At 44.9% G+C, this 13,499-nt stretch overlaps 1 protein-coding gene across 1 annotated transcript in view; it reads right to left on the bottom strand.

Annotated features, from left to right (window-relative positions):
- The window catches only part of LOC125455729 (tetratricopeptide repeat protein 9A), a 68,608-nt gene extending 60,213 nt beyond the window's left edge, over positions 1–8,395 (bottom strand). Inside the window, exon 1 of the mRNA XM_048538101.2 lies at positions 7,558–8,395. Coding sequence (XP_048394058.1) covers positions 7,558–7,948 — 391 coding nt within the window. The 5' untranslated portion in view covers positions 7,949–8,395. The remainder of the gene's footprint in view (positions 1–7,557) is intronic.
- Positions 8,396–13,499: the final 5,104 nt, after the last annotated feature.

Below are 13,499 nucleotides of genomic sequence, written 5' to 3'. Positions count from 1 at the left end.
CCCCTCCCCCCACTGCACCACACAACCAGCCCAGCTCTTCCCCTCCACCCACTGCATCCCAAAACCAGTCCAACCTGTCTCTGCCTCCCTAACCTGTTCTTCCTCTCACCCATCCCTTCCTCCCACCCCAAGCCGCACCTCCATCTCCTACCTACCAACCTCATCCCACCTCCTTGACCTGTCCGTCTTCCCTGGACTGACCTATCCCCTCCCTACCTCCCCACCTATACTCTCCTCTCCACCTATCTTCTTTTCTCTCCATCTTCGGTCCGCCTCCCCCTCTCTCCCTATTTATTCCAGAACCCTCACCCCATCCCCCCTCTCTGATGAAGGGTCTAGGCCCGAAACGTCAGCTTTTATGCTCCTGAGATGCTGCTGGGCCTGCTGTGTTCATCCAGCCTCACATTTTATTAGTGTTTAGAAATTGATGTGTTCCCCACTGAGGTTGATGGGACAATGTGTCTTTGACATGCATGGTGAACCATTCGTTTGTCCACTCTTCAGGAAGGGAAAGTTCTTTCTGCACTAACTGCCCTCTCCTGGATGATCTCCCATTTTCTACCCTGCATTAACCAGAGCTCATTCCAAAGCTCTGCTTCTTTGCCCTTTCTCATACAAAGTCCTAATTCCTCCTCCTTATCCATACCTATCAATTGTCCTTAACCCTACCTCTTCTGCCCTTATCTTGTATATTAACATTTTTTTGAGACTCTTTAGTGCATGTCTTTTGGAAATGGAAGTATACTTGTTCCCCTTTACCTTCCCAAATAGTTGCATCAAAAAGCTCTAATAAATAAATAAATAAATTTAATCAGAAACATTTAAAACCAATTTGAATTTCTCTGATCACACTCTGTTTTGAAGTACATTGCTAGGGCTTCCTCAATGATTAATTCCAGCATTTTACCCAACAACTCAGAAGATGAGAATAACTGGCCGGCATATTTCCCTTCCTCCTTTCCTGGATATTGATGTTACAGTTGTGAACTTCCAATCCACAAAGACTGATCTAGAAGCTAAGGAATTCATAAGTAATGCATCCACTATCTCCTTTTAGAACCTTAGGATGCAGGTCATTGGGTCCTGAAAATTAATATAGAGAAAAAAAACCTGCAGATGCTGTAAACAAAAGTAGACAAACAGGAGGGTGGAAGAACACAGCAAGCCAGGCAACATCTGGAGGAAAGGAGAAGTCAATGTTTCTGGTACTACCTTTCTTCAGGACCAGATTCGGGAGGGGAATAGGGGAAGGTGCAGATAAAGACGAGGGGAGGGTGGTAGCAGAAAGGTGCTGATAGGTGGACACCAGCGGTAGGTATGACATGGTTGGTCAATGGGAGGGATGAATCTGGTTGATAGCTGGAGGGGAGGGTCAGTATGTGGAATGGAAGGGAGGAGGTGGGACTGGAAGAAGAGGTGGGGGATGGGTGGGAAGCTTATTTGAAATTGGAGAACTCAGTGTTGAGTCCTTCAGGCTGTAGGTTGCCCAGGAGCGGGCTGTTCCTCAAATTTGCATCCTGAATCACTGTGACACTGGAGAAGGCTAACTTGGGGTGGGGGGAGGGGTTTGGTCCAGGAGTTGAAATGGGCAGTGGCCGGGAGGTTAAGTGGGCCGTTAGGGGCCAGGAAAAGATGCTGAGTGAACCAGTCACCTGGTCTACATTTGGTCTCACCGATGTAGAGGAGACCACACGGAGAGCACTGGATACAACAGATTAGATTGAAGGAGATAATAAAATGTGAGGCTGGATGAACACAGCAGGCCAAGCAGCATCTCAGGAGCACAAAAGCTGACGTTTCGGGCCTAGACCCTTCATCAGAGAGGGGGATCGGGTGAGGGTTCTGGAATAAATAGGGAGAGACGGGGAGGCGGACCGAAGATGGAGAGAAAAGAAGATAGGTGGGGAGGAGAGTATAGGTGGGGAGGTAGGGAGGGGATAGGTCAGTCCAGGGAAGACCAGCAGGTCAAGGAGGTGGGATGAGGTTAGTAGGTAGGAGATGGAGGTGCGGCTTGGGGTGGGAGGAAGGGATGGGTGAGAAGAAGAACAGGTTAGGGAGGCAGAGACAGGCTGGACTGGTTGTGTGGTGCAGTGGGGGGAGGGGACGAACTGGGCTGGTTTTGGGATGCGGTGGGGGAAGGGGAGATTTTGAAGCTGGTGAAGTCCACATTGATACCATTGGGCTGCAGGGTTCCCAAGCGGAATATGAGTTGCTGTTCCTGCGACCTTCGGGTGGCATCATTGTGGCACTGCAGGAGGCCTATGGTGGACATGTCATCTAAAGAATGGGAGGGGGAGTGGAAATGGTTTGCGACTGGGAGGTGCAGTTGTTTATTGCGAACCGAGCGGAGGTGTTCTGCAAAGCGGTCCCCAAGTCTCCGCTTGGTTTCCCCAATGTAGAGGAAGCCACACCGGGTACAGTGGATGCAGTATACCACATTGGCAGATGTGCAGGTGAACCTCTGCTTAATGTGGAATGTCATCTTGGGGCCTGGGATAGGGGAGAGGGAGGAGGTATGGGGGCAAGTGTAGCATTTCCTGCGGTTGCAGGGGAAGGTGCCGGGTGTGGTGGGGTTGGAGGGCAGTGTGGAGCGAACAAGGGAGTCACGGAGAGAGTGGTCTCTCTGGAAAGCAGACAGGGGTGGGGATGGGAAAATGTCTTGGGTGGTGGGGTCGGATTGAAGGAGATGTGGGTGAAACTATGTCTCTCCTGCAAGGACTGTTTAGGGCCCTTGAGGGTGGTACTGCTTGGTCAGGTCTTGCATCTTTTTCAGTTGGGGGGGGACATGGGGGCATTGGAGTAGTGACCAACACTACTGGTGTCCACCTATTACCACCACTCCGCTACCATTACCCTGTCTTCCCCGTTTATCTGCAGCTACCCCTACCCCCAAATCCAGTCCTGAAGGGCAATACCCAAAATGTTGACTTCTCCTTCCCTCCTGACGCTGTCATGACTTGCTGTGTTCTTCCAGCCTCCTGTTTATCTACCTGAGAATTTATTCTCTTTTTTCTTAAGTGTCTCCAGTGTTTTTTTTCCCCTGCTAATACTGACTGCTTCAAGTCTTATTAACCCTTTGGTACCACCCTCTGGGTACAAATACAGCAATTACTTTCGCTCCGATGAGAATTACGGCGATAGCAAGCAGCATTGCTGAGGATTGCGACATGACGCAAGAGCGCCATCTACAGTGGTCCTGCAGACCACATCAGCAGAAAGCAGCTTTGGAAAGCACTCTGCTACATGTTGTTCAATGTTTGTCCCACCCGCTCCCCAAACTTAGCTCCCCTGCCCGAAACACACACGTAGTCAGTGTGCAGACTTCAAACCATGGCATTTCTAACCTGCGCATAAACTGCTTTAGCATTCGACAGAATCAGCTTAGCTGAGATGGAATGGTCCGTACAGAAGATGGGGAGGGGTGCCCAACACTACCAGTGTCCACCGGTAGTGCTAATCGAGAATGTTAGGGCTATGATGAGTATTGAGAGTTCAAAGCCGAATCACAGAATCCCTATAGTGTGCAAGTAGGCCATTCGGCCCATCGACCCCACACCAGCCCTTCAAAGAACATTCCACCGATGCTCATGCTATGTCTCCATTTCCCACCCTAGACACTGTGGGCAGCCTAGCCAATCCATCTCACTTGCACATTTTTGGCCTGTGGGAGGAAACCGGAGCACCCTGAGGCCGAAACCCACACAGACACGGGAAGGACGTGCAAACTCCACACAGACAATCGGCCAAGGGTGGAATCTGGTGCTGTGAGATAGCAGCGCTAACCCCTGAGCCACTGTGCCACCCCCAGATAAATACAATTGACCTCAGCTTAAGATACTGAAATACAGTGGCAATAAGAGAAATATAAATCAGGTCAAAACCAACAAAAACATAACTGTGCAACTAAGATGGAAGCCAGAGGTCTGAAGGAGATTAACTAGAGGAACGATGTTTGATTTATAAAAAAAACGTAATTTTGGTCATACCACTTCCAATCTAAGAAAATTACCTCTGCTATGAAATAAAACAGTGGCATTGTTAACTGCAACTGGTCTTCAAAATGAATGGGCAAAATTCTGGTATCCACACAAAGAATTGGGATCTAGCAAGTGCTAATTTAAGTGCTAGTGGAATTTGCTCGGTGTTTTCACCTGCACGGGTCACAAGTATTATCTTCACTCCTCCAGCAAGAGTTTCTATTCTTGGCCTTACTGGAAAGTTCAAGTTAATGTATGTGAGGACAAGATATGATTTCCCCCAGTTACTTGATGCCATTGTCGACACTGGCTCGGATCATTTTAACTCACGTTGATACTACAAAGAGTTAGGACATTGGATTAGCCATCCTTCATACAGTCTTGATTTTTACTTTCATTGACTTTGCAGGTTTTATTGAATTGCAGCTTGAAACTTGCATTTGGATCTACCTTGCTCTCTAAATAACCTCAGAAACGTACTGAGTTTCTCCATCTTACTATTTCCCCTGATCAAAGGTGTGAGTCAGCGTACCTTCCAATGGTGGATTACAGTGGATTTGTGTGGTTTACCAAGGATCCTCTTGTGCAATATGAATCCCATTAGTGTTCTATTCATTCTGTTGGATTTTCCAAGAATATTTTATTGTATATTTTGCACTGCAGTCTCTGCTTTTTCTGACTTCACAGCTGCACTATAAAGTCCTAAGCAATTGTTAGAAGCAAGTGTGTGATATCATATGCTTGCACGTATTGCAAAGTCCCTGTATCAACAAAGGTCTTCAAGGTCCCTGTCTGATCTCTGATTTGATTTAAATGTTTGTTTTGCTTTGACACTTGAAGACTGATTTTGAAATTCTCCAGCAGGTCAAGTTCCCTTCATAAAAACTGCTGGTTGCTGAAATCTGCTCTCTATGATTTAGTGACATTTCCACTTTAAAATGTTTGCAGCAGATGGGTGTGATCTGGGGACACCACCAATTTAGCAATCAGGTCACGATGCATCCGTCTGCTTACAAGCTTGGCAAAATTTTTCCTTTCTTCAATTCTTTCTTCAGTTCAGAAACCATCAAACATACAACAGGTGTACATTGAAGGATCTAGGCCTGAAACGTCAGCCTTCCTGCTCCTCTGATGCTGCTTGGCATGCTGTGTTCATCCAGCTCTACACTTTGTTATCTTACATCTTGCACAATGTTGGATATCAACAAGGCTTGAAGAACAAGAGACTTATTTTCTCTCTGAGGGTCATTAGTCAGAGGAAATTACTTTCCCAGATGGCAGTGGAGCTTGGGTCGCTGAATATATCCAGGCTGACTTAAATAGATTTCTTTTCTTGTTGACAAAGGAGCCAAGAGTGGACCACAACCTGGTCAGCTATGATCTCACTGATGGACTCAAAAGGCCTAATCCTAAAGCCTTTGTTCTTATGTAGACCTCATTTTACATTGGGAATCCCTGGTTTAAGCCAAAGTGAGGGTCAGTACTCCAAGGGATGTCACAAGGTGTGAAACTGTAACGTCCACAATCAGGTTTGCATCAAGGTAAACAGCCAGGTTCCCACTCTAACAGGCCCTCACTCTCTCAGCTCTCACTGACAGGGTGGCCTTGACCGTTTTCAAGTCTCAAAATGGAGTCACAGTGGGAAAATATTTGGGAAGCACAGGCCTAAATACTATCAAATGTGTACATCAAATGGAACAAAGTCAGCAGCAGCCTTTGGAAGAAATTGCGTGTGTCCACAGGCTGCCTTGGTACCTTTTTGTATTACGTAATTGACAGGCCAGCTACCTCTTTGACAATTACAATGGTCGACCAGATTTAACTCTGGATATCACCCATAAACTAGTTCTAACTTTCTTGTTAGTCTACTATTAATATTGCTGTAGTAAATTGAACCAGTGATATTTCAAGTACTTTGCACCATGCTGATGTTTCTTTCTGTCAAGAGTTTATTTTGCATGCAAATGGCCACACTGATCAATAGATGATCTCTGTTGGACATCATTCGAGTTTGCATTCAAGCACTGTCTGATTACTTTATAGATAGTTATTGCTTTATTAGCATAAGATGCGAACATTTAATTTTAAAAGCTTACCAAAATTTTGATCGCGTGTATGTTTCTGAGTTTTTTTTTTCTCCAAAGACCATTGTGCCTTTTGCTAATATATTCTTCTGAAAAATTCATAGTGCAGAAAATGGAGATCATATTCCAGCGAATAACAGCAGCTTGGAATTATTGCCTGCTTACAAAACTGCAGGGACCTTGTCTGTACCTACTAGGCATATAGTAACAATATGGCAGAGTGGGCAGAGGCAGGGTGTAGGGTGGGGCTGCTTTTGGCTTAATACATACATGGCAGAGAGATATCTCTGTGTTGGATGTTTGGACAGTTTATCTTCCATTACTTGTGAGTGTTGTAAACTGCTTCGTTAGCCACTTTGGATATTGTGCCAAATCACTGGCTAGGTTAATACAAATGTAGAATCATAGGACCCCTGCAGTGCACAAGGAGGCCATTTGGCCCATCAAGACTGCACCAGCCCTCCCAAAGGGCATCCCACCCAGACCTTTACCCTATCCCTATAACCCCAGCTTTAACATAGCCAATCCAACTAGCCTGCACATCTTCAGACTCTTGCAGGATATTGGAACACCCTGAGGAAACACAAACAGACACGGGGAGAAGGTGCACACTTCACACCGACACGAAGCAAGAATTGAACTCAGGTCGCTGGCACTGTCAGGCAGCAATCACTGTGCTGCCCAGTTTGGAAGAAGGGTCACTGGACCTGGACGTTAACTGTGCTTTCTCTCCACAGATGTCGCCAGACCTGCTGGGGTTCTCTGTTTTGGTTTCAGATTTCCAGTAACTGCAGTTACAGAGTCACTGACTTGCACAGCATGGAAATAGACTTTTCAGTCGAACTTGTCTATGCTGACCAGCTATCCTTAACTTAGTCCCATTTGCTAGCATTTGGCCCATATCCCACTAAACCCTGCCTATTCATATATCCATCTAAATGTCATTTAATTGTACCAGCCTCCACCACTTCCTCTGTGACTACAGCTCCTGAATCCTTGCTTCTGAAAGGGCGATAATGTATTTCTCAGGATTTGATCAGCACACGCTGTGCACTGGGCAAGGAACAGCCTGGTACCTCCCTGAATAGTACCCTAGTGAATCACTGGTGCTGGTATTATATTCGCTAAACATGTCCTTGGTCTCACAACACTGGGTGTCATCTACACCCGGTGATGTCATCCTCTCCACAACATGATAACCAACATGTCACCTTGGCAAATACCAACATTCCAGTGTAATATAAGGTAGAGGAGCAGATACAGGTAGCTGGAATATATCTGGGGTTGATGGACGTATAGAAAGTACTCCAGTTCCAATATGAGGGTCCCTGTACTCAGACTACTTTCAAATATGCCATTTCCTCTCCACCTTTAAGCGGATGAGTATTATGCTGAAGGAGCAAGGAATGGGGCGGCTGGAAAGGAAAGGGGTCAACTCCAAAGTGGCCGAGACACATAGCAGTAAACTGGGCAGCAGAAGACTTGGAGAGACTTACCCGCCAGACTGTTGTAGCACTCGATCTCGCTAGTCTCCAGCAGCCTCCTCTCTTCCTCGGTCAGTGCGAGCGGCGCTCTTCCGCAGGAGGGAGGCTGGACCTGGACAGCGGAGGACGACGACTCGGGATCAGTGACCGCCAGGAAGCCCTTCATCTCCAGCAGAGCCCGGTGGTATTTGCCGATGGCTTCTCGGAATTTCTTCGCCTTGTAGCACTGGTTGCCCTGCGTCTTGAAATCCAGGGCTCTCTGGACGGTGCCCTGGGACTCCGGCTGGCTTTGCTCGCACTTGGACGCGGTCCGTGCAGCTGACCCTCCGCCCAGCCCACCAGCATCTCCTGGCCGCCCGGCGTTGGAGATGTACTGGGTCCCGGGCACCGCTTTATCTTCCATCTCTTAGCAGCTGCTGCTAGCAGCGCCGACCTGATTCCTCATGTTGCTGGCACACCGTCTGCTGGCTGTTTACGTCTGTCTGTCTCTCTCTCTGCTTAGAACTGATTGCAGAAATTGACCACTACTGCTCTGTGTGTGTGTTTTTTTTAAAAAAAGATCATTGGCTCTATATTGTTGACCCGGAAGAGCTGGAACAGTCCACACGTAATCCAACCCTGATTCACTTTCTAATAAGAGCGATCGGTGTCTAGAGAGGTGAGCAGAAGCGAATCACAGATCACTGGAAGAGTTGGATGGGGGGGCTTCAGGTACAGCAGGGTGACGATTTGATAAACTTCGAATCACACAATGGCTCTTGGAGGACCATCAAGCCCTACATCTAAGGCGTGTTAATGATCGGTCGAATTTACTGCAGGGTGTAAATCTCTCGCTCTCTCACGCACACACCCAGATCAACCACGCCCTCTTGTTTAAAAAAAGACACGTTTCCCCATATCGCCACACGGAGAAACTCAGCAGGCCTTGCAGCATCTGCGGAGAGAGAGAATGTTTTGAGTCCAACGTGACTTCTTCAGAAGCGAAGGGGGCTGTGGAAAAGTTTTTTTTTTAAAAAAACAAATATGTTTTTATTCAGCGTGTTATGACACACGTCTTGGGGCGGGTACATTGAGCTAAAAGACTCCAGGTTTTATGTTTCAGGGGCAAGTGTCGTGAAAGGGGTGACAGGCAGGAGGAAAAGGGTTACTAATGGACCAATGTAGCAGGGATGTGGGTGAAGAGCGGATGTTAATAATAGGCATTAATAGCAGAGGAGAGATCAGCTCTACTGAGAGCAGACCCGTGGGGCGAATGGGTTCGAATCAAAATAGAGGACAGTTTTCTTCATGTCTAACATTGTGGAATTCTGTCCTCCTGTTTTGACTGCAATTTTTCCCCCTTCCCTCCTTTTCCCCCCAAAGCAAGTTAATTTCACACCGCCCTATCTATTACCCAAGACCTGTTTTCGGAGTATCCGTCCTCAGATTCACGCAAGCTTGCTTCCCCACCCGCGCCCCCTTTCTGCCTGTCTTCGGTAGGGGTTTTTTTTGTTGTGTTTGGGAGATGGTCCTGGAATACGTTGCTCAGGTGGGTTCTTTCATTTTCAGCTGTGAGCAAATTTGGACAAAGATTTGGCAATGGGCAATATTCCATCGGGTGCCCTTTCAGTCACACCCGCACACTCACCTCCGTCCACCACCAGCGCCCCATCATTCATCACACCACCGTTCCCTTGCCATACCCTCCTTCGCCCCACTCCACACACAAGCAAAAACCTCCTCTACCATCACCCTCTTCATAACTTGAAGGACTCTCACTCCCAACCAATGAGCAAAATCAGTTACTAGTCAAAGGGTAAATTGTGGGGTCTCCCTATGACTAACTATGCTTTTACAACCTTAAGCAGTGATTGCTCTCCGTAGAAAACGACGCAGCAACTGTCTTATGGCAAGGCGTATTGTCCTTAGCAGACTTGAAAAATAGACAATACAAAGCAAACTTTCTGCCTATGTTTTCTTCTGCATCCCATCCCACATGATCTGTGGTATACCTTGAAGTCAGCCTGTACTCCATAAGCATTGTATTCCATTTTGTTTCCTATTGTTTAAAATAACAGTTTTTGAATGTGCTGTGTGGTTCCAATTAACTACAGCCCGCCACTTCTTCCCATGTATTTCTTATGTATATCTTGCAGTGCTGTGCAAACGCGCAGTTCATTAAGCTGAAAGGAGTTTGTCTGCTATACTGACGGGGTTTGTAAAACCGTCTGTAATCTCTGTTCATGTGTCGGGTGCGGCAGCTTCATGTGCAGGTGTCAAACGTCGCCGGGCTACTCCCGCATCAACTACTGCGTGAACTTCACGTGTCACCTTTAAACCCGAGCTTCTGCGGATGGGAAAGCGTTCAGATCACCAAATCTCACTCTCCTGCATGTGCCATACTATTGCAATTAGGCTGCCTGAAATGCTGCTGCGGCCGTGATCTTCTTTGTGAAGATGATCTGCTCCAGCCCCTGCCAAATGTATTAGTGACATCGAGTGCCAGACTGCAAATGCTGTAAGACAGCTATGCATTGCGATTAAACAGACACACTGCCAGGGACGCGAATCCAAATTTTAAAAAAAACAGAGCATAATCTTTGAAAACTGCCACTTTAAAAATACACATTCAGATCGTGAGATGCTTTCAATGTAACTTACTAACTATAGTCAATCAATTTAGGGTTTTCTTGTATATCTCTCTTTACCCATCTGATATTTCCAAAACTGGTTTGAATGTATGAAATGTATAGCAAACGTGTTACATCCTCGTGTACTTTTCTAGGAAATTCACATATTTTGACATGATAGTGGTAAAACTTACAATGAACGTATATTTTCCTTAGTTATGGGCCTTACTGTACCTGGAACTGGTCACTGATCATATGCTGGAATTTCCAACTCATAAACTGGTATTTCATATATAATACCATAAAGATTATGTTATAGGACTTGTAACCTAGATAGACAACTTGAGTTCTAATTCTATTAAATAAACGGGGAAAATATCTCAAAAGGAAAAGCTAGCCTCAGTCATGGTGAGCATGGAACTGTAGGATTGTTACTTTGGAAACAAAAACTACTAATGTCTTTCAGGGAAAGGAAATGTATTTATATCCTTGCGCACTCTGGCCCATATACCTGACTCCAAACCTACATCTTTGTCAGTGACTCCCAAATGACCTAGCCAGTCAAATTCTATTCAAAAAGACAGCTCGCAACCATCATCTAATGGGCAATAGAGACTGGCCTTGTCAGTGATATGTCTTTCCTTTGAAGGAGTAAAATATACAGTTTCCTTAAGTGGTACAGAGGAATATAGTTCAGATGGAATATAACTTAAAGGCTGGGTATCTGAGTAAAGAATTTGTACCTACTGCCAGCTCGTTTACCTTTCATTACAGTGCAGTAGTGCAGCATGTTTTCTTTGTACAGTATTGGCACAGGGAGCTGATCGCCCTTAATGAGGATCAAGGTAATCCATAATCCTTATGATCCATGAGGTAAGCTGTTATATGTGACATGAACTGTGAGCCTAATATAAAGCATGATGTTGATAGCTCTGTGTACCTCAACAGGGATCTTCCATTTCGAATTTGCGTTAACTACAAACCTCTATAATATAAATTGCAATTAGTGTAGCATTAGCTACAATTTTATGCATTCAGAGTTGTGCTAAGGGTAGAGAAGTGTTGTTTACTTACAGTAAGAAAAATAAACATGTTACTAATATGAAGAACAAGGGGACAAAATTGCAAGAGTTTTTGTAAAGTATCATTTGAACATGGAATATTGAGATGAAGATCGCAGAATTATTTAAATTGAAACTAGGTAGGTATTTGAATCGGAAGAAAGTAAAATCATAGGAATAATGGACAGGTTTATCTCAATCTTTGCAATAATTTCTATGACTGTGAGAAAGAATGTTTGAATTCTGTTTATTTCATTTTAGTAGTGACAGTAAGGATTGTAACCTGGAATTTTGTAATGTGTTGTCTGCGTATCAATGTTTATTTTATATGGAATGATGCCTTCTTTTAAATAGCTGAAACATGCATTTATACAAATTCATGAATTTGTTGTGTGAAAATGCTGCCCTTCACTGCTCACTTTTAACTCTGTGGTCACCAATAATGACATGCATAGGGTGCTGGGGTGAGGGGTAATGACTGTGTGGCAGAACAAATATGAACAAGGCCATTTTATTATCAAATTGTCAAATTTTAAACTTGACTTTGTGGATAGTATCTTAATCAATCCCCTCTGCACTTGACATCTGCACAAACGCTTCTAAGCATTTAGCGCTGAATAGTGATTAGGATTATGAATTGTGGCTGATTGTTGGCATTCCCGGCCCTTCTACTAGGAGGGTCAGAATTGCTATATCATTTGAGATTATCTAACTCAGTCAGGCAGAATATGAACAGGAGACCTTCATTAGTTTGAATTACTCAAAGCTATCAAACAAACCTCCATGGAAACTACATTGAAGTTCTTCTTATGACTTTGTAAATGATAGCTAAAAGCTTGGAAGGCCGAAACTATTATCTTTTGTCTTCACTTTGTCCATCTATGTCCTTGGCAAGTGTCTGAGGTTGAAACAGCATATTTGCAATCCTAGATCCAAATCTGACCAAGCAATGAGTATGCAACTATATATCTACTCAGTCACCAAAACTTACCATATCTACCTCAGTAATAGTGTTTCACTCTGTCTCTGCCTCAGCACATCTGTTGCTGACACCTTCACCCAATGTTTATTTTTAAACTCTCAGCTTGACAACTAACAACTCAGCCTTCCCAACTAACACCTAATAATATTGTCCCCTATTCAAACTTGAGGGTAATCCAAAGCTCAGCTGCCTACATCCTAATTTGCACCACTTTCAGTTCAGTTTCACCCATTATCCCAAGTACAATATCCTGCATTGATAACCCATTCAGCAAAGACTCAAATTTTAAATTCGCGTCTTAAACTTCAAATCTTTGCAAAATCTCACCCATTCTTATCTACTCCAAAACCATCATGCTTTGATGTCCCTGCAGTGGTCCCATTCATACCATAATTGGTAAATAAAGATTCAACTGAATAGGTGTAAAGCGCTGCGCTTCCATCTTTAAAATTTTACTTCTCTCAAGTTTTAGAACATAGAACATAGAACATAGAACAATACAGCGCAGAACAGGCCTTTCGGCCCTCGATGTTGCGCCGACCTGTGAACTAATAAAAGCCCCTCCCCCTACACTATCCCATCATTATCTATATGCTTATCCAAGGACTGTTTAAATGCTCCTAATGTGGCTGAGTTAACTACATTGGCAGGCAGGGCGTTCCACGCCCTAACCACTCTCTGAGTAAAGAACCTGCCTCTGACATCTGTCTTAAATCTATCACCCCTCAATTTGTAGCTATGCCCCCTTGTACAAGCTGAAGTCATCATCCTCGGAAAAAGACTCTCACTGTACACCCTATCTAATCCTCTGATCATCTTGTATGTCTCTATTAAATCCCCTCTTAGCCTTCTTCTCTCCAATGAGAACAGACCCAAGTCCCTCAGCCTTTCTTCATAGGGCCTGCGCTCCAGACCAGGCAACATCCTGGTAAATCTCCTCTGCACCTTTTCCAATGCTTCCACATCCTTCCTGTAATGGGGCGACCAGAACTGCACGCATTATTCCAAATGAGGCCGCACTAGCATTTTGTACAGTTGCAGCATGACATCACGGCTCCAGAACTCAATCCCTCTACCAATAAAACCTAAAACACCGTAAGCCTTTTTAACAGCACTATCAATTTGGGTGGCAACTTTCAGGGATCTATGTACGTGGTCACCAGGATCCCTCTGCACATCTACACTACCAAGAATCTTTCCATTGACCCGGTATTCTGCCTTCCTCCCAAAGTGAATCACCTCACATTTTTCCATATTAAACTCCATTTGCCACCTTCTGGCCCAATTCTGCAGTTTATCCAA

This window comes from Stegostoma tigrinum, chromosome 10 (assembly GCF_030684315.1).
Source record: "Stegostoma tigrinum isolate sSteTig4 chromosome 10, sSteTig4.hap1, whole genome shotgun sequence".
Taxonomy (NCBI): domain Eukaryota; kingdom Metazoa; phylum Chordata; class Chondrichthyes; order Orectolobiformes; family Stegostomatidae; genus Stegostoma; species Stegostoma tigrinum.
Note: the sequence above shows the minus strand (reverse complement) of the source record. Positions and strands in the feature narration are given on the sequence as shown.